Source organism: Acomys minous, assembly GCF_964271855.1.
Source record: "Acomys minous genome assembly, chromosome: 16".
Lineage (NCBI taxonomy): Eukaryota > Metazoa > Chordata > Mammalia > Rodentia > Muridae > Acomys > Acomys minous.
The window spans coordinates 95356316-95383543 of NC_140498.1; the positions used below are offsets into that span (position 1 = coordinate 95356316).

The 27228-nt window shown below is 55.2% G+C and overlaps 1 protein-coding gene across 3 annotated transcripts in view; it reads left to right on the plus strand.

The window, feature by feature from the left end:
• The window catches only part of KIAA1671, a 141634-nt gene that overhangs the window by 8812 nt on the left and 105594 nt on the right, over window positions 1-27228 (plus strand). For 2 of the 3 annotated variants that reach the window (XM_084763472.1, XM_084763474.1), the window contains exons 2-3: window positions 23495-23599; window positions 25095-26696. In XM_084763472.1, the coding sequence (XP_084619598.1) occupies window positions 25147-26696 (1550 nt within the window). In that variant the 5' untranslated portion in view covers window positions 23495-23599; window positions 25095-25146. Of the gene's footprint in view, window positions 1-23494; window positions 23600-25091; window positions 26697-27228 lie in introns of all 3 variants that reach the window. The other variant, XM_084763473.1, reaches the window with a different exon arrangement.

Below are 27228 nucleotides of genomic sequence, written 5' to 3' on the forward strand. Positions count from 1 at the left end.
TGTAGCCTTGGCTGTCCTGGGCTCACTCTGTAGACCAGGCTGGCCTCGAACTCACAGAGATCTGCCTGCCTCTGCTGCCTGAGTGCTGGGATTAAAGGTGTGCGCCACCACACCCAGCCCCCTCCGTTCTTTTTTTTTTTTTTTTGGTTTTCCGAGACAGGGTTTCTCTGTGTAGCCTTGGCTGTCCTAGACTCACTTTGTAGACCAGGCTGAGCCTCGAACTCACAGCGATCCGCCTGCCTCTGCCTCCCGAGTGCTGGGATTAAAGGCGTGCGCCACCACGCCCGGCTCCGTTCTTTTTTTTTAATGAGTTATTATTTTGTTTTATGTTCATTGGTCTTTTGCTTTTATGTGTGTCTGTGTGAGGGTGTCGGATCCCCTCGAACTGGAGTTACAGACAGTTGTGTGCTGCCATGTGGGTGCTGGGAATTGAACCCGGGTCCTCTGGAAGAGCAGCCAGTGTTCTTATCCTCTGAGCCATCTCTCCAGCACCCAGTACCCTCCATCCTTATGGATTGTCATTTTATATGGCTGCATACTTTTCCTTATTTTGAGTGGACCAGCTCCTAGAATTCTGTAACGTGTAACTGGCAGATGGAGTTGCTAGGGTAGGGTGGGGACCCCAGCACCTCTCCCCCCATTATGTGGGGGTAGTGTAGACTGGGATTGCTCCAAGTGGCGTCACCCCATCCTGGCTGGCACACTGGGCTCCTCAATAAGCCCGGCCCGATCTCCATCACGGGATGCTTCCTGTCCCTGCCGAGCCCTGGCCAGCATCCAAGTCCTAGCCGCTGTGCAGTCAGAGGCGGCCTGTGTAAGATGAGCCCCCCCAGAACCCTCTGTCTCCTCCCCAGGTGGCAGAAGCGGCTTCCGTGGGGAGGACTGGCTCGGCTGGAGATCCGGAAGAGCAGAGAGTAGATGGTGTGGGGAGCCACAGGGCAGGGTGATGGGGCCAGGTCCTCAGAGGTGGGTTGGGAGCCAGGGTACCTGCTGGGGAGTGATGCCGACCTTTTTCCGACCTTGGATGGGGACATTGCATAACCTTGCCCATCACCAGTTCCCCGTGTGTGACATGGGGCCCTAGGTGGGGTCTCCTCCACTAGGGGGACATCCCTCACACCATGTGCAGGCTCTTGTCCCTCCCATCTCTTCCCCTCACCCCGCCTGCCCATCCGCACCAGCTGTGGTGCTGACTCAGCCAGCCCTGCTCAGTGCCTGCTCCTCTCACTGCCCCCCCCCTTGTCATTGTCATCGTCATCAGCGTCAGTGGCCAGCTCTGGCTATAGGTGGCTTAGTGTTACTTGTCAACTCGTCTTTTACTTACATATTTTGTGTGGTGCTAGGGTGGTACATGTATGCATGCGTGTGCACATGGCTGTGCTGACCCGAGAGTGAGCGTGCGGTGGCCAGAGGTCGACATAGGTGTCCTCTGTCACTGTCTCTCACTGAACCTGGAGCTCCAGGGATCCTGCGGTCTGAGCTCAAAGCGTTGCTGCAATAATAGCCACATAGCGTCATGCTGGCTTTTACGTGGGCGCTGGGATGCCAGCTCGGGTCCTCCTCATGTTTGTGGACCAGTGCTTCTCCCAGAGTGTCTCCTCAGCCCTGCTGATGTGGTCATGGCTACCTTCAGTAGAAAGGTCTAGGGTTCACGCTGGGGCCCCTGCACCTCATCATCTGTGTCGGCTTACGTTGCTGGGGTGCCCATAGTAGGCCTGTTCCCCGGCTGGTCCTCAGCAAGCCCCCCAGATGATCTTTAGTGACCTGAGGCTGGATTTGGGGGTCTCTACAAGGGAGCAGGAGATGTTGAGATCAGAACTTGAGACTCCGGCCTCCCGTTTCCCAGCCTGTGACTGCGGTGGCCCAGGGACCCCTAAAAAGCCAAGCAGGAGCTTTCCAGGCAGTAGAGGCGTGGTGGGGCTCTGTGGAGGTGCCAGGCATGAGCCTACTGTTTTGGTTTCTTCTCCCATGACTGTCATCAAATACTCCGACTAGCACAGCGGGAGGGAGAAAGGCCGTATTCTGGCTTGCAGTAGAAAGGTGGTCGGTCTGTCCATCACCGTAGGGCCGCTGAGGCAGCGGGAGCGTGTACAACCTGACACATTGCGTCATGCTAGGGCTCAGCTCCACATCTCCTTTTCACCCAGGCCAAGGTTCTTGCCCTGAGAGTGGCCCTGCCCACAGTTCACATGGGTCTTCCTCCATCAGGTGAAATTGGCAGGGCACCCCCTCACAGGGAACCCCGAGGCAGGGCCTGCTCTGCTCCCATTTCTCAGATGAAGAGACGGAGCTCGATGGGCCAAGAATATGGCTGTCTAGGAGGTGGCATGGCTTGGGTGTGTCTTATTCATTTAAATTACTATTGTTGCTTTTCTGGGACAAGGTCTCACATAGCCCAGGCTGGCCTTGAACTTGCTATGTACCTGTGGATGACTTTGAACTCCTGTGTGCTAGCCCTGGAGGCCTGAGCCACCTTGCTGGATGTTGAACTCAGGGACTCTCACATACTCTCCCAGCGGAGTCCCGTCGTCGTCCCCAGCTCTTGCCAGGACAGGGTCTCACTGTGTGAGCCAGGCTGGCCTTGAACTTGAAATCGGGTCCATCTTGGATTGCGGTTGCTGAAGTCCCAGCTTGGCTGGGACGCGAGGCCACCCAGCTGGCTCGTAGCTTCTCTTACCTTCCTGCACAGCCACAGCTGTCGTCAGGATCCACTTCAGGACAGTCTTGTCGTCACGGGATGGAAGTGTCCACCCCATCTCACGCTCCCCACTCCTCCCCGATAGTCCAAGGCCACCGCTCGTCTACTGTTGTCTCCGTGGATCTGTCTGTTTTGGGCGTTACCCCAAGTCTGGTCATATACTGCTTGGCCTTTTGTGAACGGCCCTTCCTTTTGGTGTCATGTTTTCAAGGCTCATCCGCTTTGTAAAGATTTTCAGTGTTTTACACCCTTTTGATGCCCTAGTACTATTCCTGTGCATGGATATTGCCGTTTTGTTGCTGTTGTTGTTCGAGGCAGAGGCAGGTAGACTCAGCTGGCCTTGAACTTGCTGAGTAACCGAGTATGGAGTGCTGATCTTATTGCTCTGGCGAAGACGGCAGCTGGGTTCTCAGCTTCATTTCTATGTTTGTTTGTTAACGTATTTCCACACTGCGGATAAAACCCACGGCCTCAAGAATTCCAGGCAAGAACGGTGCCACTGAGCCACTGAGCCACTGAGCCACAGCCACAGCCTACAACATTTAAAGACCAAAGATGTGCAGGGCTGGCAGGAGGCTCAGGGGGCTAATAGCACGTGCTGTGTGATTGTGAAGGTCTGATTTCAGATCTCCACATAGGAGGCTGGGCACAGCTGTGCGCACACCTGTAGTGTCAGTGCCGTGGAGACGGGCATGGGTGGGGCTTGCTGGCCACCAGCCCAGCTCCAGGTTCAGTGGGAGACCCTGTCTTGACGGCATAGGCGGAAAGTGGGGTTCCGGAAGCTGTCCTTTGAGCTCCATGTGCAAGGGCACACGTACCCACACACTCCCACATGTTCAGTGGGTAGCCTGGTTTTCTCTCTTGTAGACTGTAATGGGCTGCCCACAAATGAGCAGAGCGAGCCGAACCGTTGTTAGACTTGGGTGTGTGTGTGAGCACGGTGTGTGTGTGTGTGTTGGGGGGGGGATGTTATATCTTTTTTCTCATGAATGAAAGAAGCACACTCTCCTTTGAGAACGGAGTAGGCAGTTAGGCCCTCCTAGCGCCTTCGCTGCTTTGAAGGAATGAATTTGCCATTGCGTGCGGCTTTGGCTGCACTTGCGGCTCTTGGAGGGCGGGATCCAGCCATAATCAGGAATGGAAGCTTGGTGAATTGCTGTTTAGTGAGTCAGTAGTGGAAAGTCACCTTCAGTGTGACCTCTACCAGCTGAGCCATCATTGGTCCCCCTTTCCAGACAAGCAACCTGGGAAGTACTCACGTTGCTTGTCTCAATGGCTGTGCCATTTTTTTCTTCCTGCCCATAGTTCAGGGATGCGTGTATCCCACCCTTGCCAGCCCTGGGTTTCTGGGAGTTTGGTAGGAGCTAGGAGCTAGGTGTAAGGATGTGGTGGGCATGGAGTTTTGAGGGAAAGATTCAAGATCTGTTGCCGGCTGCTGTGTCTGTGGGAGCGGAGGTGCTCGCTGTGGCTGCGCTGTTAGAGTGTCTACGTAGTGTGGGCTTCCCCGCTCTGGCCTGTGAACCGGTTCAGGATCTTCCATGGTTTGGGCAAGTACTACAGTGGCTGGGTGTGCTGGTTTAAGGCTCTTCATCTCAGCTACTCAGGTGGCTGAGGCGGGAAGATCGCAAGTCCCGTGCTGCCCGTGCCACAGAGCTAGTTCATGCTCAGCCCGGGCAACTTAGTGAGCCTGTGGCTCAAAATGAAAAAGGGAAAGGGCTCGGTGTCATAGCTCAGTGGTAGGACATTTGTCCAGCAGGTGCAGGGTTCTCTATGCAGTACTGAAAAGAAAGGGCCAGGGTGGTGGTGGCGCATGCCTTTGATCCCAGCACTTGGGAGGCAGAGGCAGGTGGGTCTCTGAGTTCAAGGTCAGCCTGGTCTACAGAAAAACCCTGTATTGAAACACCAAAAGTGAGGGCGGGTGGCACAGAATCTCACTGACTCAGGGCCCATGATGCTGTCCCACTGGGGAGAAGCCCTGTAATTATTCTCCCAGGATGCTTTGGGAGTGTGGATACTCCCTCCCTCACTGGGGAAGAGAGCCTTAAGAGCTGAGGGTGCGGTCCTTCGTTCTGGGGAGCTTTGCAGGAAAGAGGGCTCCAAGCCAGGCTAGGTGGTGCACTCCTATAATCCCGGCACTAGGGACCCTGAGGCAGGAGAAGTGTGAGTTTGACACTTGCTTGGACTACAGCGTTTGTGTGTAACCTTGTTTGTCTCAGAACAAACACACAGAGGTGCTGAGATGAGCACCTGGCGTCTGGACACCTGTATTAAGGAGAGTCCTTGACTTCCTGTGGCACCAAGAGCCACCTCCAAGGATCCAGTCAGCTGAGTGAGCTGAGGGGCTTCCTGAGCCCCTTGCTCTGCCAGGCATACCCCACCTTTGTGATTTCTGCCCCATCTCTGGCTCCCCCGTTGTGACTCCCCTGAGCTTCAGGTCGTCCCACTGGGCTGGGCTTGAACTAGTCCTTGTGTCGTGACCCACAGTGAAAACAACCAGCCATGGCATCCAAGTAGAAGGTGACTTTGAAAACACAAACACGGGAAAGCAAACAGCACCAGCCGGTCCTGAGTGCCGCTGTCACTGTGTGCTTTATGCCTGAGAGGTCTGGCACTCTCTGTTCTGGTGGTCAGCTCCCGCTGGGGTGGGAGAGAGGAGCCCTGGCAGGGAGGGGGTTCTGAGAGGCCGTGGCTGGTGGCTGGCGTGTGTCTTGGGCATGTTGAGGTGACATCCGCTGCCCCACAGTAGAACCTTAGAAGGATGCAAAACACCTTTATCTGCAGGATCCCTGAGCTGGGACAGTGCCAGGGCACTGAGCCTCCGGCACAGGTCAGCAGCTGGAAGAGAAGTAACAGAGGGAGCGTCTGTGTCCCAGCTCTGGGTCACTGCTGTAACTACTGATTTATGCTTGCCACACTATCTGCTGTGTGACCTTGCGTGAGCCCCTTGACCTCTCTGAGCTTTGTCAAGTACTCTCTGGGCACCTATATGGGTCAGCTCTGCTGGTTGCCGCACGGACTTTGCAACAGAGATGATGTTTATGGGATGGATGGAGGGAAGAGGCGGGACTTGAGGGAGGAGAAAGTGCAGCTTGCCCAGAGGCTGCTGGGATGCTGGCCGAGAGCCTAGCTCCCTTGGTTCATAGCTGTATGTCTTCTTTCTGGCAAGGACAGCAGTCGTGGGCAGTGGTCACCTGACCTCATTAAGAATCATTGTGGGGTTGGGGTGATAGTTCAGTAAAGTGCGTCCTATGCAAGGAGGAGGAGCTGGGTGCTGGGCACAGGAAGTGGAGGGCGGACACCTGGACCTTGCTGCCAGGCCAGCCTTGCCTAATTGTTGAGCCCGGGGTCCCAGGGAGAGAGGCCTTGTTTCAAAAATCAAAGTGAAAAACAAATCCAGCAGCCAACATGAAGACTGCCCTTTGCCCTCCACATACACAGGTGTGCACCCCACACCCCTACTCCCTCACCCCCCCACACCTACCCGCTCCCACCCCTAATACGAATGCTCACCTGCTTCACTTAGATATCTCATACTTTGCAGACAGAGTCTCTTGTAGCCCAGGCTAGTCCTTAAGCTTGTTATGTAGCTGAGGATGACCCTGACTTCCTGCCCCATCTCCTGAATGCTGAGACTACAGCCCTGAGCCACTGTGTCTCATTTTCTCAGTGCTGAGGTTGGGACTCAGGGCGTCCTGCCCTAGGCTAGCTCTCTGTGTTGAGCCCCACCCCAGCACTGCGCCAGTGTTTTCATCCTCAGCCCCCTGGTGGAGGGCCCAGCAGCCCTGTTAGCACCCCAGGAGCTGGCAGCCCAGAGAGAGTGAGCATTGTTGCCAGGCTCACACCTTTGAGGAGGGAAAGGTTGTGGCCAGCTCCTCTGTTTGCTCCACAGGCCTGAAGGACACAGCTGGGTCCTGGGGAAAGGCCCCAGACAAGGAGTCTTGGCTTACACATCCTCTGCTGCTAGGAGGCCAGGGACACTGATGGTTTCCAACACCAGCGTGGTGGCTCTCTCCTTTCACAGAGGAGCTGATGATTGTCCCCAGACTCAGAACACATTTGCAGAGGCTGAGGAGCAGTAGGGAGCCTGGCCATCTGTCACCTATCTTGAGTGTCTGGAAGGACTGAGATGACAGTCTTGGTCTTATAACTAAAGGCTAGGGCAGAAAGATCTGGCTGCCCAGGACCCTGGGAACTGCTTTCCTGGGAGTGAGTGTGGGCCGCCGGCCCCCCCAACCCCACCCGCCGAGTTTGCCCTCCAGGACCTAACCCAGCTGAAGTGTGTCTCCCAGGTGTGGGGGTGCCCTTTTAATCCCGAGCCAACCCTTTCTCTGGATCTGACATTCCCAGGGTAGCGAGAGGCCCTGACTTCCTGCACAGCCCAGTTTCTCCAACTCTTTTGTTCTTGTGTATTGTTGGGGGGATGGACCACAGGGGTGGACCACAGGCTGCTGCTGCCTGTCCCACAGTGAGCGCCCTCCACATCTCGTTAAGGTCTCCTCTGTGCCTGCTGAGGATAGCTTCTGGAGAAACCTTCTGGAGAGACTTTCTGGAGAAAGCTGAGCGATGCCTCCCAGGAGGTGGGGGGTTCCCTGTGCGCATACCCTCCTGTGTTACTGTCTGCAGAGCTGCGTGGAGAAAAGAAGTTAAATTTGGTTGCAGATCTGAGGGCCGCTTCCTTCCTCCCTGAGAAAGGCCTGTGTGCATGAATCACGTCCTGTCTTTAAATTCTCAGCCTAACAAATGTCAAGGCCTCGCTGGCACTGCTGGTCCGGGGCCTGCTTAGCGGATGTCAGACAGGGAAGGTCTCTGGCTGCTCTAAGAGGTGGCACCGGTGGCTTCTATGGGGACCATCTTACCCCGTGTATACGTAGCATCCACCCACCGGCCAGTATGTCCTTTACAGACCTTGGGACTCACGTGGCCCTGGGGCATGGCTCTCAGCAGCTGTTATCTTAGCACCAGGGCCAGGTGCCTTCAGGAGCCAGGAGGGGAAGTCTCGCAAGGCCTGAGCTCCTGAGCTCAGAGGCCCGCAGGCTACATGGTGAGGCTTAAGAAAGTCCCAGCCCCTCGTGTATTTCCCATTGGGAGGCAGGTGCAGAGTCAGTTTTATGGAAGACTCAGGAGCCTTCCTGGGCCCCGCTGGGGTCTCCTCACTCTTTCTGCATGGATTCTGCCCAGGAGGGTGACCCCTCACATCCACCTTGGTTGTTTTCCATGGCCCCTCTGTCTTGGGCCCACTCTCTGGGCAGCCCTTCTCCTGGCAGGCTCCTCCTGTAATGTAGGTCTGAGCCTGGCTTCCATGTGTTCCCTTTCCCAGGAGGCCTCCAAGTGTGGCGTGCCTGTCTGGACCCTGACCCCTGACCTGTAACCTTTTTACATTGCCCACCTCCCTTTGGGTATCAGTACATAGAAAGTTCTTGTGCCTTTGCAGAGTGACTGGCCTTTCAGGCTCACATGTGACCCCGTCCTTCCTCTGTGGCTTTGACCGGGGAGCCTGGGTATTTAACACGGAACATTCTGGATTCTGGGCCTCAGGAATTCAGGGCTGGTCAGGGCTCTAGGGGGAAGCATGAGAGAGAGGGAGCAGGGCCCACCCTGACTGAAGGAAAGGGAGCTCCTGGGTGGGACGCTTGTGTTTGGGTGAGTTCCCACTGCTGGGCTCTCGCCCTTCACTGCCTCTCAGAAAACACTGCTATTGTCCGATTTCCAGCTCCGGAGGGGAGGGCGAGGGGACCTCTGCCAAAGGGACGTTTGTTTACTTGAGAGTTGGATGAGAGTGGCTGTCCTCCTAAAACCTTGGCTCCAGGAGCCTCAGTAGGGTTTGTGGATGGGGCAGATGGAGCAAACTACACTCTGTCTCTTTGTTCAGCATTAAACAAACAAAAAAGATTATTATTACTGTTATTTTGCTAGAACCTGGAGCTCAGCAAATTGCAGAGCTACACCACCACAGAGGCCTCCCCCATCAGACAAGCACACCCTGCCAGGGTGGGAAGATACTTTGTGGAGTGTGTTCTGTGCGGGGCATGGATTTTGCTGATTCTTTCTTTAGCGCTGTTCTTTTCAATTCTGCAGATCCCCAGATGCGTCCAGCTTTGTGGACGCCCTTCCTGCTTAGCATCACACCGTCAGCTGCTTTGTGAGCTTCCCTTGGGAGTGCTTAACCCCAAGCCAGGATGCCCCGGCCTGCTTAGCCACACCCTGGACATGTTCCTTCAGCCGGGTGCCCTCTGCTGCTTTCTATCCTGGTGTACAAGGGCCCTTCCTCCATGGGGGTTCTCCCACAGGGCCTTTGCACAATGACTCGCTCTGTTGTGTCCTTTATAGTGTGTGTGTGTGTGTGTGTGTGTGTGTGTGTGTGTGTGTCAGTGTATGTGTGCATTTGTCTCTGTGTGTGTCTGTGTGTGTGTTTGTCTCTATGTGTATGTATCTGTGTGTGTCTGTTAGTGTGTGTTTGTTTCTGTGTCTGTGTGTGTCAGTGTGTTTGTCTCTGTGTGTGTGTCTGTGTCAGTGTGTTAGTCTCTGTGTGTGTTAGTCTCTGTGTCTGTGTGTCTGTGTCAGTGTGTGTGTCTGTGTGTGTGTCTGTGTGTGTCTGTGTGTGTGTGTGTGTCTATATGCCTCAGTTCGATGTTGGGTGTCCTCTCCATGGCCCTCCCTCCTCGATGTGGACACAGTCTCTCACTGATAGGCTGGGCTGGCAGGCAGCTGTGAATGAGGTGGCCTGCCATCAAGGCTGGGGGAACAACTTCAGGACTCCTGGCCTTGGCTTCCTGGCCTGTGCTGCGTCCCAGCGTGCTTCCTTAGCTCTGTGGGTAGTAAGACACTAAGTGTGCTCTTCCAGCCCAGCTGGGGAAACTGAGGCTCCAGTTTCACAGCGGAGCCTGTGAGCCAGACCCGGAGGCTCTCTCTCTCTCTGAGCACACAGCCACACCCCGTTCGGGCAGCCTGTCCCTCAGGCTCCTGGTTCTGAAGGACTGTCCCACTTCTCTCCTGCTGCTTAGCTGCTGAGCAGTTAAGACTTTGGGACTCTGGGATTTTGCAGGAAGCATGAACTTGGCCCAGGCAGGTGTCTCTCTGGACTCCACTGCCTCCTTCCAGTGCTTCCCTGGCATGAAAGTCAGAGTCTCTGTCGCTGCGATGAAACACCCTGGGCCAAGCAGCCTGGGGAGCAAAGGGCTGATTTATGCTTCCACACTGTAGTCCATCACTGAAGGAAGCCAGGACAGGAGCTCAGGCAGGGCAGGAACCTGGAGGCAGGAGCTGACGCGGAGGCCACGGAGGCTGCTGCTCACTGGCTTGCTCCTCATGGCTTGCTCTTATAGAACCCAGGACCACCAGCCCAGGGATGACATCACCCACAATAGGGCCCTCCCCCATCAATCATTGAGAAAATACCCTACAGGCTTGTGTACAGCCAGACCTTATGAAGGTGGTTTCTCAGTTGAGGCTCCCTTTTCTCAGATGACTTTAGCTTGTGTCAAGTTGACATAAAGCCAGCAGGCACATCTGGTTACTGAGGGATTCATGTGGCATGTCTGAGCAGTTCTCTTAGAGAAGCCGGGGCTCTCCTGGTGCCATTTCCTGGTGTCAGTAAGTGACAGGCAGCCCTCGACCGCCCTTCGCCTGGGCATGGCCGTGTCAACATTTTAGGTCCTGAGTGTGAGGCCTCTCCACCTGCTGCCTGGCGTTGCAGCTCTTGCTGGGAACTTGGGCCCTTGCCTTGGGGAGTAGAGTAGGGTCTGGCGCCCTGCAGGGGCCCAGTGGCCGTAGGGACCCAGATCATTTTGCTTAGATGAGTATCTACTCCAAGATGCCACCTTCACTTGTGAGACTGCTCTTGCAGTGAGTGGGCTCTGTGGTGTGCGGCAAGGGCTGTGTGGCTCCTCTGTCCGCCGTCACCGACCTTCCTCAGCCCGCCCTCATGCTTGCTCGCACGTGTGGCCCTGGCTCCTGTGCAAGGTTCCTGAGCCATTTGACAGGTGAGGATGGAGGCTGGAAGGCCTTCGTTGTTGTGAGCCCCCCCCCCAGCTCTCCCTCCCCTCCATTTCTGCCTGCCTAGGGGCCCGAAGCCCTAAAGCAGGCTGGACTGGCCTCTCCTTGTAGGTGTGTAACTGTATTGTCGGTGCCCCCAGAGGGAGAGGGAGGGAAGCGTTTCTACAGAGCCCCAAATGTGACTTCAGCCTGTGGGCTCTGCCCATGGTTCCCCTACGAACTGAGCACAAACCCCTTCCCCATCCCCCCCACTGCCCACCCCTCACCCCCTCACCCCCTCACCCTCCACCCCAGCCCCCACCCCCAACTCCCCATCCCCCCCTTCCCACCCCCTCACCCCTACCCCTTATCCCCTCCCCTTCCCCCGCAGCACCCAACCCCAGCCCCACCCCCACCTCCCCATCCCCCCACCCCCACCTCCACCCCTGCTGCCTCTTCTCCTTCCAGGCCCCTTCTCTTAACCCCTAGACTTCACGGCTTTTCCCTTGTCTGCCATCTCCAACCTCCCAGGCCGCATGGCTGTGATGTCACCCCCTCCATGGAGTGTTGCTTGGTCACTATCTGTGAGGGACCTTGCTCTCTCCCCCTTGTCACACGAGGACACCTTCATCTTGCTGTGCCAAGAGAGCCCATCCCTTAGCCACACCTCACCGCCTGAGCTCCACCCAAACTTGACTTTTGGGTTCATTACCAAAGGTGGACTCAGTAAACTGCTGGTGAACGTGGTTAAACTCCAGCCAGGGTAACTGGAATGCGTGACTCACACCGTTTGGCCAGTCAGCATGTTATGCTATTGTGTTGTGACAACTTGGGGAGACTGTCATCTTGAACCAATTCCCTGGCGAGTCAGTGGTTCTAGGAGATGGGGTGTCACAAATCAGGCTGCCCCCGTGAGGCCTTACTGCGTGGTGAGGTACCGCTAGGGTGCGCCAGCGAGCAGCTTGCCTCCAAGGGTCCCTGCGGTTTACCTCTGCTGGGGACTTTGTGGGGAACCTTTGGACATGACACTACTTGGCTCTCCAGCACCAGTAGATCTGGGGTTCTGAAGCTCAGTAGCCAAGAGGACATTGTCCTCAGTGTCAAGAGTGTGTGGGTGGAGCTGGCAGAGGCCGGCCGGCATCCTCTGCCAGGTCAGGGCAGGCGCTTGCCACAGCCAGTGGCTGACACTGGCTGGTGGGGTCTGGTGAACTGGTCACACCCTCACCTGTTGTCACAGAGACCCAGGTACTGTTCTTCCTGGTCCATGGGCACTTTGATGGGAGCAGGTTTCCCGGCAGCTTTCTGAGCCAGTACTCTTTGAGTTTGCCACCTGAAGATACAGTTTGCCATCTGAAGATACATTGTATCTTAAGTGCCTGCTGTACCGCCCAGGACACCTAGATCCCTTTGCCACTAGGTGAGGGTGGAGGTCTCCCTGAGCTCTTCTGCGCTTGTGCAGAGGTGGAAGGGCCCGTCTCCCCCAGCTCCTCTAAGTGGTCAGTGCCGATGACCTTTGCAGCCCTGAGTGCCCCCTGCAGCCTCACTGTCCTGGTTTCTGAGCTCAGTAAGCATCAGGACCTTCCTTGGCTGGTCCGCGTGCTGGCCTGGCTTGTTCACAGCTGTGCCTCTCCTGGCACATAGGCCACCAGTGAAGACTGTGCCCTGTAAACAGCATTGTGCAGTCTCCATCCAGTCCCCCAGCAAATCTCCAGGCTACTCTTTGCATCCCGTGAGGATGACAGACAAGGAAGTGGAGGCTTGGGAAGATAAGGGACGATTTGCATCTGAATCGTTACATTGAATCTGAAGCGTAAGCAAATGGTTTTCACAGATAAGGAACCCGGGCCTGGGAGAGATGGGGAGAGACTAACAGAGTCTTGCAGCTGAGGTACTGATGGTCACACAGAAGGACTGGAGCAGGGCGAGGCTGTCAGTGCCCGTGTCCCCCCTGACTCTGGTGTCCTTTGAGCACCTCTTGATTGTGCTGGGCCAAATGGAGCCCTGGGTGAATGGAGAGCCGGTGGATTTTAGCAGGAGTCTGGACTTGTGTTGTCTGCAGCACCGCCAGGCAAGCCTGTGTGAAAAGGGGGCCAGCGGTGACACATCACACTCCTCTGTCCAGGGACCTGCTCCAGGAGCAGTTGATGAGGCAGAGTGACCCGGTGGAGGGCTGTGCACCAAGAGACGCAGCAGACACATGTGACAGGCATCAGAAGCCAGGTGTGAGGACACGACACGACGTGTACACACACACACACACACACACACACACACGGACACACACGGACTCTCAGTGCACATTGGCCCTTGTTTTCCTGCAATTAGCGCTATTATAGAGGCGCACCTGCCTCAAAGGATGCTGGGAGAAGTGAGCTATCTCCTGGAGCCGCTGCTCTGATGCTCCAGGAGGAAGCTTCTCGTGGAATTAGGAAGCTGAGCTAACCTGAACCAAGGGCGGAGGAGCCACGTTCTTACCTCCCACCTGGGTGATGACCGCGCTGCCTTCCAGTCCCTCTGCCACTTTCTGCAAACATCTGCACACTCCTCACCTATATCCCTCCTGTATCTTAACGGCTAGCTTGTGCCTGGCCTAGGAGATGGCTCAGTGGATAAAATGCTCACTGTGCAAGCAGGAGGTTCAGAGTTTGGATCACAGCACCCGTGTGAGAGCTAGGTGGGCATGGCAGCCTCATCTGTGATCCTGGCACTTGGGAGCTGGAGACAGGGTCCCTGGACGAGCTAGTCACCCCAGTGGGCTCTGCGTTCAGAGACAGGCCCTGTCTCAATATATAAGTGGAAAGGGATTGAAAGAGATGCCTCACTCTAGCCTAGGGCCTCCTCACATGTGCACACATGTGTACCCACACACATGAGTGTGCTAATCACACATGCACACATGCAGAAAAAAAGAGAAAAAAAATTGTCACACACACACAAAATTGTATGGGAGGCTCAGTCACAGGGTTCAAGATGAAACATGTCCACAGTACAGGTGAGACCAGGCCCCTCCCTCCCCTCCTGCCACGCCACGCACCCCACCCCAGCAGACAAACTGGAAACTTGTTTTTAATTATGTTTTTCACTTCTCTCTGAGCTGCCTTGTGGCTCCCTCTAGCTAAAGTGTAAAGGACTCCATTACACTCATTACGGCTCATTATCTGTCAATTAGTGAGTCCTCGGCAAATCCCTGAGGTGGATGAGGCAGCCTCTGCTCGCTGATGGGGACAGTGCCGAGGCATCGGTCGGAACCCCATGCTGGCCCTGTGATGGATCCTGGCTTGAACCCCAGCTATAGAGACTTTTCCTTTGCCCTAACGCCCTGTCCTGGATAGTTTTTTAAGTCAACTTGACTAGGAGCTGGAGTCACCTGAGAAGATCTGGCTGTGTGCAAGCCTGTGCAAGTGATTGATGGGGGTGGGGTGGAGTCAGCAGGGAGCCCATTGTGGGCGGGGCCATCCCTGAGCTGGTGGTCCTGGGTTCTATAAGAAAGCAGGTGAGCAAGCTATGATGAGCAAGCCAGTGAGCAGCACCCTCCATGGCCTCTGCATCAGCTCCTGCCTCCAGCTTCCTGCCCTGCCTGAGTTCCTGCCCTGACTTCCTTCAGGTGGACTACAATGTGGAAGTGTGAGCCGAATAAACCCTTTCCTCCTCAACTTGCTTTTGGTCACGATGTTTCATCGCCGCAGTGGTACCCTAAGACCAATAGATGCTGCGACACACCTGACCATGTTTCGGGGAGGGCTGTGGAAAGACTCTGGACGTTTGGGCTAGAAAAGGCGTTGAGTGTTGACAGCTCAGCGGAGTGTTCTGTAGGAGCTCAGGAGATAAGATGGAGGCCTGGCTGGTGAAGCTTCAGAGGGGACTTTAAAGACTCTATCAGGGCCAGTTGCTATTTTGAGCTGAGAATCTGTGGTTCTGGTCAGCTGCAGAGTCAGCCATGATTAACAAGAGACCAGCACCGCTGAGGTGAAGCCTTCCGGGAATTGTTTCCTCAGGGTGGGCACACAGAAGCCGTGCTCCAGAGGCGGCCAAGGTTGTACCTGGTGCTGGCAGCTGAGCCTGGTAGTGTAAGAGTCACCCAGGTGCATCTTGAAGGCATGAGGGGTCATGGAGAGCAGCTGAGGCTTGGTAGTGTGTGGCAGGGCTGGGGTCCCTGAAGAGAGGCCAGGAGAGGCTGTTGGTGAAGCTGCAGCCCAGTCGCAGCGTTTTGGAGGTGCCAGTACTGTGGGGTGACCACCAAGAACAGTAACAGCAGTGGAGTGGACCCAGCGTGAGCCCAGGAGACAAGCTGTGTGAGCTGCAGAGGGCGGAGCCAGGGAAGTGACCCCGGCCCTTGGAGGAGCCCAGGAGATGGTTAGTGAGTCCCAGACAATGGACACTTGAGTTATTTATACAGTTGGAGTTTTGCTTTGTTGAGATTGTGACTGGTTCTTCCTTCTTAAAGTAAGAAGGCATTTGCCTTATTTGTAATGTTATGGGAGGCCACAGTTAAGAGGCCTTTAAAGGATTTTGGATTTTAAAAGAGATTGGCTATTTTAAAGAGACCGATTCTTTGGTTTTCTTGAAACAGGGTAGTCCTGGCTGTCGTAGACTCACTTTGTAGACCAGGCTGGCCTCAAACTCACAGAGATCTGCCTGCCTCTGCCTCCCTGAGTGCTGGGATTAAAGGCTTGCGCCACCATGCCCAGCAAGACTGTTCGAATTTTTAAAGACTACAGGACTTCTAAAATTGATAATTGATATTGACGTGTCATCTTAGGGAGGAACAAAAATGATGTTTGTCACGCTGACAAGGGCACAGCCATCCCAAGGACTTGGGCTTGTCCTCGGTTCCCCTGTGCCAATCAGGGCAGGTGGACGTCCTCAGCTACAAAGAACCGACATCGTTTGTGTCATGGGCTAGGCCTGTTGCCCAGTCCCAGGCTGGTGACGCCTGGCCGGGGTGGGTGAAGGAGGACTCGTGTCACTGCAGGGTGGTTGGTGAGTGCTGGAGGCAAACCTGGAGGGCCTCCCAGGACCAGGGCGTGAGCTGGCTCCCAGCGCCGAGGCCATCGGGTTGGCAGCGTGCTCTTTACATCTTTGGTTTATCTGCTCCTCTTCCTCCAGGCTCATGCAGAGGGCGAGCTGGTGTAGGGTGTGGCCAGCTGTATAAGAGTTTTGTCCATGCCTCCTGGGTCGGCTCTCTCTCTGCTTCCAAGCTGGGAGATGAGTGTGTGCTGTGCCAGCAGGGTAAACAGAGCCCAGGGTTTCACTAGAAAGTCATTTCGCCAGTGTTTGCCATGTTGAATTCCCTCTCACGCACACCCCAATCCCACCGCTCACAAAGGTTTTGTTCCTCTGATTGCTCGCACACTGACTTAACGCTCCTCTGGTATCCACCGCCAGGCCTGCTCCCAGGCACTTCATGTGGCATTTCATTTCATCATCGGGAGATGCCCTCCACCTCCCACCCCCAGCCCTCTGCGCAGCGAGTTCTTTGTCCACTTAACTAATCTGTGCGGAGCTCCCTGAGTCTGCTGGGGGTGTTTTGCATAACAAGCCCTAACTGACAGTGGCTTAAACAAGTAGGGTTTTACATACAAACCCCAAAGGATTTATGTTGTTACCTGTAAGGCATTGCCTTGTGGTCTCTTGGTTCCAGAAGGGTTGCCGAGAGTCCAGGCGTCACACCCTTGTTCCGATGGGCCTGGCACGGGTTTCACTTGTCTGTATTTACACACCAAGTGGAGCTCTCCCCACCAAGCCACTCTGTCCTCTGTCCGTGGCCTTGAGCCAACACAGGGTCACATGTAGCTGCCGAGTGGGAGAGGCCAGCCTCTGGCTTGGGGGCCCCCTGACAGCCTGTGTGGACCCTGTTTTCTCTACTCTACGCTTTTCCTGGTGATTTCCCTTTTCACATTAAACAAAAGAGTCAGCTTTGGCTATTCCCACTCACCTCTTGAGTGATTATACTTTTACTTATTTTTTAAACTTTTCGCCTTTTCAAAAAGTTCAGTACAATTATGTTTTAAAGGAAAAAAAACTTTATTATAAACACAAAAGGCTTTTCTTTTTTAAACAATTTATTATTTTTATTTTATGCGCATTGGTGTTTTGTCTGCATGTGTGTCTGTGTAAGGGTGTCAGATCTTGGAATTACAGACAGCTGTGAGCTGCCATGTGGGTGCTGGGAATTGAACCCAGGTCCTCTGGAAAAGCAATCAGTGCTTTTAACTGCTAAGCCATCTCTCCAGCACCAAAAGGCTTTTCTTGCTTAAAGAGGAGAAATAGCAATAATAATTAAGTGTGGAGAAAACCCAGGGGTATTTTACAGTCTGCAATCATGGCAGTGGGTGGTCAGAGCGAGGCTGTTGACCCTGGAAAGGGTCTGTAGCCAGAGATGGGAACACCAGCCTTGCAAGGGATACAGCCTGGGCCTTGGTCCACAACTGGCTTCAGTTGGACACAGTCAGAACTGGGAGTTGTGTGGGTTCCCTGTAAAGAGGCGAGCTCTAATTAGTTCCCTGTAAAAGGCATCCTGGGGTTCATGTGGAAATTTATGTTGAAGGCTGTGCCTGGAAAGAGACGCTGCAGTTAGGGGGCCCGTTTGTGAATTTGGGTGCACTCAGTCTTCTACCTCTTTTCCCTCAGAGGGTCATGAAAACCTTCCAAGGGGATGGACAGTGGTGATCTGTGAGATGTGGACATGGTTAAAGTCAGTATCCGCCAATTCCTTCAGAATGCATCCCTGGGAAGGAACCACTGTTTTCTCTGCTGTGTAAAATGGCTTTCTGCCCAGAGCACAGTATGCTGACATTCAGCACTGTGTGTGTGTGTGTGTGTGTGTGTGTGTTGTTGAGTTGGGCCCTGGGGTGGAGTCCTCCCTATTCGGATGGCTGTCTTTGCTCATGCCTCCCTCTCCCTGGCCAGCCAGGCCCGCACAGCCAACTCCCTTCTCTCTGGACACTGTCCATCTGAGATAACGGCCTGTAAGTCCAGCAGGGAGAATCCTGGGAGGGGAGGCCAGCCAGGCTCCAGTGCTCTCCGGCTGTGTTTGTTAGGCCCACCTCAGGGCTCGTACTCCAGCTGGGAGCAAAGTCGGCATGGAAAGTGGTTCCCTGGGAATTGCTGTGCGGACATGTAAGGCTTGGAGAAGCGCACACCCTCTGGCCCAGCCCGCTGCCTTCTGGGCAAGATTCCCCGGACAATAATTACTATGTGTATCCGCTGCAGTGCTGGGCGTTGCTTTTGACACAGGACCTCTCTCTGTTCAGGAACTCCCCAAGTAGGCAGTGGTGGGTGGTCATAGAGTGCCAACTGTGTGCCAGCAAGCAGTCCAGCTTTGCTTTTCTTTCTTTCTTTTTATTTATTTATTTATTTATTTATTTATTTATTTATTTATTTATTTTGCTTTTAGGGTTCAAGCTCAGGTAGGTCCTCCTGTGTGCAAGGACTTTATTGACTGAAGTGTTTCCACCCGAGTGTCAGTTTTGATATTCTGTTTCTCGAAGGGCCTAAGGCTGGCCAGAACTTAGATTATCAGACAAGGGACCTGCCCTTAGACAGGCATCCAAGCAGCATCAGGAAATGCTGGGTGAGGCAGCTGGACACACTGCTGACCTACTGTGGCATTAAACAAAAGAGCTGAATTCTGCTTGTTGTCTCAACACTTGAGAGGCTGAGGCAGGAGGATTGCCTTGAGTTCGAGGCTAACTTGGGCTGCCTGACAAGATCCTGTCTTAAATAGCCAAAACCAACCCAACAACTGACAAGTTAGTGCCTAGACAGCAGTGTGAACTGGCACTGTGCAGTGTGTGCCAGGCTCCTGTTCACACCAGGAACACCCACTGGTTATGTTTGTTGGGTGTGGGGGAATGCCATCCGACCTTTGGGTCCCCATGCTAGGGCTTAAGACTGTTCATTTTCTTCCTGTGGGCCTGTGATGTGGGTTGGCAGGTCAAAGTGTTGGCCGCATGAGCCTGACAGCCCGAGTCCCATCCCCACATCCCATGGTGGAAGGAGAGAACTGAGTCCCGAAAGTTGTCCCCTGATGTCGTGTGAGTGCTGTTGCACCTGTGTGTATACATGGCTCAGCCAATGGGGTGCTTGCCTGACAGGTGGGAGGCCCAGAACGTCGGGTGTGATGTCATTGTACAGGTGGGGAGACCAGGAGCCAGGTCATCCTTGAAAACACAGTCTGAGGCTGTGTGAGACCCTGTCTCAGAAAGCAAACAGAAATCCCAAACCTGCCGTCTGAATAGCCTCTTCTGGGTTCTCAGGTAGAACTGGAAGAAGCTGGCCATGGCTGGAAATATTACCAGATCCGAGCTGTGGGAACAGTCATGGCCTTGGGGACCCAGTGTTTTAGGGAGTCTCAGTATACACGCTAGAGACATTTGTTCTGTAACAGGCAGCAGTACTAGGCTCCTTTTTTCCTCTGGGCCACATAGTGAGCTGTCAGTTGGAGCCACAGACAACAGCTCCTGAAAGGTCTCAGTGTCTGGACTCAATAAAACTTGATTTGCAAAGCCGTGCAGAGGGCCGGCTTGTTTGCAGGTTGTCCCAGTCTGGAGAAAAACAAGAGGGGCCTGAGGCTGCTTGATGACTGGGCTCTCCAGTGGCTGTGGTGTCCCCAAAATAGCACAAATTGTAGGAAGGAACTGGCCACGGAGACTGAAAAGGCAGATGTTTATTTAGGGCGGGGGTGGGGGTGAGGGGTGGTGGACCTTAACGCTCCTTAGATGCTCAGCTGCCTGACACTTTGCATCATCTTTGAGGGGGCTGTGGCAAGTAGCCGTGTCCTGCGTGTCAACTGGGGGACGCTTGTGAACCTCCTCCTGCCCTTCATACAGTTGTCCCAGTAACTCCTTCGTGGGTGTGACTGTAATCTGAAGGCCTGGGGCAGCTGGAGGGAGACTACTTGGGGCTGCAGCCAGAGGAGGCACAGGGATAGGGCCTTGGGCCAGTGAAACCTTGTGGCTTAGGATCATGTCTGTAGAGGACCGAGGATACACAGCCTGGACGCCTGGACGTTCAGCTGCCCCTGCATCCAGGCAACGGCTGAGTAAGGCTTTCGCCCGCCTCCCTTAAGTGGACACCTTTTCTCTATGGGAGATTCAGAACCTCATCTGGACCCAGGAAGCTGACCTGTGCTGGGGGAAGTGCCTGCCCAGTGAGCTGAGTCTGAGTGGCAGAACCCATCATGGGTCCTGGACCATACCTCTCAGGTCAGAGACCAGAGGCAGGAAGGGGCTGGCCACAGAGGAGAGCCCAGGGGCCAGGTCCTGTCTGGAGAGGAGCTGAGAGAAGAGACAGGGTGGGGGACAGACGGATGAGATATGCCGCCACTGATATCTAATGTCTGATTAGGCCCAACATACAGGGGAAGAAAGTCTGATGTTGCTAGAAGCCAGGGCAGGAGCGCCGGGGACCCATTGCTTACAGAAGTATGTTCTTTTGAAAGGTGTTTCTGAGCCAGGCAAAGGGGGTGCCTCGAACAGACAGCCCCTACTTAGAATAGATGATCTTGTGAACCCTCCACTACCCCCACTGTGCAGGAGGGGCATGTTTCCAGAAGCTTCCAGAAGCCATTCTTGACAGTTTGAATTCTGCTCTTTGCCTGGGCTGGTCCACGCAAACCAGACCCTCTACCAGCAGCTTGGGTCACTAGAAGAGCCACAGGCTGCTCAACACTTGACATGGGACAAGCTCACAAGGCAGGGCCAGGGAAGCTTAACACACAGTGGTAGGCTGGGGGGTTTTGTTTGTTTTTGTTTTTTGAGACAGGGTTTCTCTGTGTAGCCTTGGTTTGTCCTGGACTCACTTTGTAGACCAGGCTGGCCTTGAACTCATAGTGATCCACCTGCCTCTGCCTCCTGAGTGCTGGGATTAAAGTCGTGTGCCACCACCGCCCAGCTTGGCTAGGGGATATTTTATTGCCCTTCTCCAGTCTAGGCTTGTTTCAAATTCACAACTTTCCTGTCTCAGTCTCCCAAGAGCTGGGGTGACAGGTGCATGCCATCCCTCACATGTGGAGTGTGTGCATGTGTGTGTACGCGGTACGATGCTGAGTCTCAAACACAGCGTGTCTTGATTGCTAGGAAGGCACGTCCCCATGGTCTGTATGCCCCGTATGCCTGTCTTCTTGAATGCCCTCAGCCCCTGCCCTGGAGTAGGTGCTTGGTACCTGCACAGATGAGGGCATGAGGCTGCCATTGTGGGGACCAAAGAACGTGTACACAACCCAGTAACGTCTGAGCCAGTGACTGTGCTCTGGCCACCTGAGGCCTGTGGTGGGCAAATCTGCTCTGTGGGGGGCACACCGGCCAGTCTCCTTTTGGCTCTTCTCATAGTTACAGGTTTGCAGATCTGGGGGGCTGAGGTCATGCTGCAGAAGATGCCAAGAAGGTGTCAGTCCTAGCTTACATCCCTCTCCAGATGGTAGCGTTCCCAGGACTCAGGCACTGAGGCAGCGGATCCATTCGAAGGCAGTGTGACGCAGGACGTGACAGCTGCGAGATGAATCAAGGCCCGGAGTCTGTGAGCCTAGTGGCAGCTACTCCTAGGACTGGGCCTGATCCCTGCTCTCCTGCCAGCCACTGGACCCCAGAGGATCCCTGTCACCTGCCTGTGTCCCAGTATTGCCATGATCATGTGTGAACCAGGAACTGGGAGAAGAACCCTTGCGTAGTATGTGTAGGACCTTGAGTTCACGCCTCTGTTCTGTGAAACCAACCACACACACACACACACACACACACACACACACACACACACACAGAGACTGACACTGACAGACAGATCTGGCTCAGTCTCAAGTTTTCTTCCTTTCTCTCAGGACCTGTTAGCTGTCTGGCTTGTGGTGTGTCAGCTCTGCACAGTACACAGCGAGCAAGCGAGCGAGCGAGGCCACCCAGGAATAAATAGCTGCCAGTTCAGTGTGAGTGGGCTTCCGCTGAGTTCTGGAAGAGACTGCCGTCTCAAACTGGGTGCAGCATATGGGATGCATTTGAAGCTGGGTTGAAAGGCTTCTAAATGGGCTCCTTGCCATTTATAACACGTTCGGAGAAAACTGGAGAACCCTGGGCTTCTAATGCTGGGCATGACTCTTTAGGCATCAAAACTGGGGCCCATGGATCTGTTCAGCAAGTCTTTGATTCCTTCGTGCAAGTGTGTGTGTGTCTGTGTGTTTGTGTATGTGTGGGCACGTGTACATGTGTATCTGTGAGTGTGTGTGTGGGGGTGGGTGGGTATGTGTGCATGTGAGTGTGTGTGTCTGTGTATGTGTGTGTGTGCTGGAGACTGTGAACCAACGTGCTTGCTTTCTGCTTCTACCCATCCTCCCCTGCGTCTGCATCACAGGTTCTGGGTGGGCGTAGGGATCCCCCAGTGACTGACACTTATGCACCGTTGATCCCAGCTCAGCAGTGGCTGGCTGCCCTGGTGACACTCCTTCTATTAAGCCATGAAGAGGCTAATTCTGCCCACGTGTACACTGTCATGCTGGCTCAGCTACTCAATGGCTGTGGCCACTGTAGGTGTGGGTGGTGTCCACGCTATGGAGGGTGCCCGTGGGTGGGCCATCAGTCTGACAGCGGGGCCCTTGATTGACCAGTGGGTGTTTAGATGGGCAGTGCAGCTCCAAGGTCCCCAAGTGTTATGAGCCAGGAGCCAGGTTGCTCAGCGAGATTCCGGGCATCTGGCCTCAGCCAGCCTCTTAGAGCAGTGGGGGACAGGGTTAGCAGAATGCCGCTCAGCATTTGTACGTCCAGTGGCTGCAGCATTTGTACGTCCAGCGGCTATCCACTCAGCTGCTCTGTGATGGCCGTTGTACAGAGGACGCTGTGCCCTGTGAGCTTGTCACTGGATGTAGAGCGGGGAGCATGCTCTGTCAGTTTGGCTGCCCAGCAGCAAGTCCTGTGGGCTTCCTGGGGTCAGTATGCTCTGCGAGCACACATGATGGGACAGGCACGTCTGAACTGTGTCCCAAGGGGTGGTCCCAAGGCTCGCACCTGTGTGTTGGCAAGAGGTGTATCCGGAAGATACAGCCCAGCATGTGCAAAGGCCCTGAGGTGGTTTGTGAGAGCCTCCAAGGGATTCAGTGTGTGGGTGGCGATGTGAGTGGGAGACGGGGTGACGAGCCGGCCGAACCCTTCCTGTTTGGTTTGCTTTGGTGGAAGGGCCTCATGTAGCCAGGCTGGCCGTACATCCCTGATCCCTTTGCCTCTCCCTCCCACATACTGCGATGACATGTGTGTGCCACCATGTGTAGCTGCAGACACTTTAAGTGCTCGGTTGGCAGCTGTCTCCTGTGGCTTGAGAGCACTGGCTGACATGCACTGGTCTTCCTTTGGGCAGCGGAGCCCCACCCCCACCCCTGTTCATAGGCTCCCCACCACCGCTCTTCTGTGCCGTGTTACGACTGCTCGTGTGTGCACGGGGTGTGTGGGTATATGCTCGAGTGCTTGTGCTCACTAACGAGCACATGCGTCGAGTGTGTGCGTGAGTGTACGAGTGAGTGTGTGTTCACGCACATGAGGGTATGTGTGTGTGTTCACGAATGCGTGTGCGTCAGCCCCATGGTTGCAGGGGGGTTCTGTAGCTCACACTGGTACTCGTAGTAGGTACTCAGGGAAGATATGTCTGGAGAGCAGGGGAGGCGTTTCCTGAGCACCTACGTGGGCCCGGCGCTCTGTGCACACTGTGCGTGGCTATGTAAAGCTGCAAGGAGTGCGAGTCTCAGAGCTGGAGGAGATGCCAGCCGGATGCAGTTGGAACCCGAAAGCTTTTGCGCCGTCTGTGCGGAAGGAACTCCGGAAACCAAGCTGTCCTTCTGTGTCTCCCCAGCCCTGCGGAGGCAGCCTGCGGACGCAGCCGCCTTCTCCCCGACGCTTCCGCAACGAGCAGGAGTGGACAGCCAATGTGCCATGAACTGTGACCCTGCTGGCATTGGTAGGTGGCCCTGTGTCCCTAGCCCAGGACCTACCAGCCTGAGTCAGTGAGTGAGTGGAAGGTGGGGAACTGTCTGCCTGTTGTTTGTGCCCGTCAGTGTCTGCTGTGTCTGGCTGGGTGTGAGCTGCAGAATGGGGCTCTGGGAGACCACCAGGACTCTGAGGTAGGCAACCCTGGTTTGGGGTGATTTTGGGGACTGTTAGTGCTCTGCCTGGGGACTGTACAGATGGAAAACCTCAGGCTCTTAGGTATGCCAAATCTCCATTCTGCCTCAGGCTGAGTCCAGACTGTTCTCCCAGGAGCTTGGGAGTATAAGGAAGAGAAAATTCCCAATCTGCTTTCGTTCCCTGCAGTGAAGGAGCCACACAAGGCCCCGGGAGGTCCTCGGTTAACCAGGACACCGTCTCCCTCAGAGCACCTGGAGGGGCAGGCCACCTCTGTAGTAGGAAGAGGATGGTCAGCATAGCCAAAACAGGGTGGGCCGGGGCCCGGGAGACTCATATGCCTTTTAAGATTGGAAAGGAATAAAAAGCTATATTTTAAAGAGGCAGGGCAGAAGCTCGGTGGAGCGGTGCACACCTGTAATCACAGCGCCTTGTGGGTGGAGGTGGGAGGCCCAGAAGCTCAAGGTCTAAAAAAACAATAAAGCAAGTTATAATGGGCTAGGAGCAGAGGTCTGAGGGAACAAGCTGGGGACTTCCTCCAATCTCTCCCATTCACAAGGCACAAGGTGTGCATCGCTCAGAGCCAGATCTCCAAGCTGAGCCAGAAAAGACCAGGGCTGTGCAGGCCACTGGGAAGTGAGCCCCAAAGGGTGGACGAGCACATCGGTAGAGGACCAGATGCGCTTGGCATAGCTAGGCCTCATCCCAGCCATGGGCACAGCCCTCTTGTTCGGAATGTAAGGGGCTGGGCCTGGCCCGGCGTGGATCACATGCTCCACACATGAAGCCCTGGGCTCCATCCTCATCACCACAGCCAAAGCAAAAGCAAAACAGGCAAAAGAGGAAGCCGGTTATAAGCAACCAGACAACAGTAGAGTCAATAAAAACAAAAAGCAAACCAACCAAACAACAACAACAACAACAACAAAAAGAAACTGCGGTCAGGCGGGCGGATGGGGGGAAAGGGCAGCTGGCAGGGTTCCACAGTTCCAGAGCCCTCCTGCTGTGGGTGGCTGTGTGAGCCTAGGGTGGTTACTTACCCTCTCTGTGCTGGATGCTCAGCTCAGGATTGTGCTGGGTCCATGGGAGCTGGCTTCTAGACAGGCTGAGCCAGGCAAGTCCTCGGGCTGCAGGGCTTTGCTGGACCCCTCTGAACTGGAGCAAACCATGGTCAAGCCACATGGCTGTGCATCTGAAGCTTGCCCAGAGAGATCAGAATCTGGGGGCTAAGGTCTCTCAGCCCCGTTCCCCTAAAGCCTCATTTTAAGCTTTATGAATACTCTTTGCTAAATCTGATGTTTTAATTTATTTCTTTTTTTTTTTTAAAGCAGTTGCTTCTCCATTTCTCAAGCGCTTAATTCACATGGAGCTACGTCCGTAACCATGGCGACGCGGGTCGAAGTTGGCACTATCGCATCCCTGAGGGCGGGGCCCGGCCTCCGTGACGTCAGCAGGGAGGAAGCCCTGAAGAGGAACTATTTTTGCCAAGCCGGGGACGTCCCGGGGGCTCCTTCCACCAGGATCCTAGGTTCAAAGAGCCCCCTGCAGACCCGCCTGTTCCCTCTGCCCATTGCTCCTAAGCCTTTCTTTAAGGAGCAGGCCCCTGAGAAGAAGACCCTGGTCACATCCTCGTGGCCTGGCACCACCCGTCCCTGTCCTTCAGCTGAGACTGACAAGGAGGAGGCTAAAGAGGCTGTGGGTAGAAAGATGCCGAGCTTAGCCGCCCGGGAAGCCGGGGAAGTCGACCGAGGGGAGGCCCTGCCCAATGGCCCGTCCGTACCTAACAAAGCCACGTTCCTGAGGGCTGGCCCCAATGCCATGGGCCTCTTTGAAACGACCAAAGCTGGATCCAGCCTGGGCAAAGGACCCAGTGAGGGGACCCGGGAGGACAGCTCCCGGGCAACCCAGGCATCTCCCTTAAGTGCCAGGCCTGAGGTGGCCACCAAGCCTGCCCTCCCCGCCCGAAAGCCCCCAGTGACTCTGCCCCGACCAGCTTCCCTGTCACAGGACCCTGGGTCTACTGTACCCCAGGAGGACACAGCCCGAGTCCAACCTTTGCCAAAGGCACAGAGTGTGGAAGACCCTGCCGGCCAGGCTCCAGAGGCCAAGCCTCACCCAAAGAGACGACCCATGTCAGCAGTGTTCGGCGAGTGCCCGCAGCCCCTGAAGCCAGGTCTAGGTGGAGTGGCAGTCCCCGGCAAAGTCCCACCTACACCTCCCGAGAAGACATGGGTGGTGAAACCCAGGCCTTTTTCTGTGGACCTGACTGCTGTGTTTGAGAGTAGAGAGGTGTTGCTGCAGAAGGTGGCCCCTCAGCAGAAAGCAGCAGAGCGCCAGGGCCCAGAGAGGCCCTGCGTGGAGCCCAGGCGTGATGCAGAGGGCCCTGCCCTCACAGAAGCCTCCTCTCAGGACCCTGACGCAGACTTCCAGGAGGTGGCCAAGAGGCTCCATGCACGGAGGGAGAAGATAGTTCTTAAGGAGATAGAGACAGACAGTTCCAGGACTCCGAGGGCCAGGGCTACCCTAGGAGAAGATCAGAGTCCCCAGGAAGAGGAGTCCAGGCTAGACCAGAAGTCAGAGAAAGTGCAGGAGTCCCCTTTGCCCAGGCCAGGAAGAGGCCTGGGGCTGGCCGAGGTCAAGGGGGCAAGGTTTGACCCGGAGGCTTCCGCTCAGTCAGAGAGGAAGTCTGTAGGGAGCGTCAGGAAGCGCCTCAGTGTGTTTGAAGAAGACAGCGCTGTAGCCTTAGCAGCAGTGTCTGGTGACCCCACTCCTGTGACCCCTGAGCCCCCGTCCACAGTGTCAGAGCCTGAGAGAGCTGGTGTGAACGTTCAGGCTCGGATCAAAGGCTGGACTCTGGAGAGCGCAGGGGAGAAGCCGGAGGTCAGGAGAAAGGCGTCCCAGGCTCGGCCATTGTCTGCAGATTTGACCAAACTGTAAGTGGGCACTTCCTAGAACCCCAGTCAGCTTCAAGTTACCTCAGCACCCACTGGAGAGCCCGAGGCTAGGAGGACACTTACAAATCTGCCCCTTGCCCCAGGGGAGGTGAGAGGTAGCTGCACCTCTCAGATTAGCAGCTGAAGTGACAAGAGGTCAGGACAATGCTAGCACCAGGCTCTGTTGACATTCAAGGCTCAACGCTGAGGGCAGGGGGAGCCTGGTTCTCCATTCCCTGATGTGGGTGAGAAGGCTCTGTGGGGAAGCTGGGAGCTGGGGGGGCTGCGTCAGTCCCAGCTCAGCCCTGTGCTGTGGCCAAGCTGTCCCTGAGGTCAGAGTGCCCCTTAGATTAGAGCAGGATGCTCTGGGCCTCAGGTCCTGGGTTCTGTCCCCAGCATCACGGAGGTGCACAAGCATGTGCGTGCAGACCACCATTGAATGTAGCCCACACTGCCGAATTCTCTAGGTAGCCAAGGATGACCTTGAACTCCATGCCCTCCTGACCTTGAACTCCATGCCCTCCTGACCTTG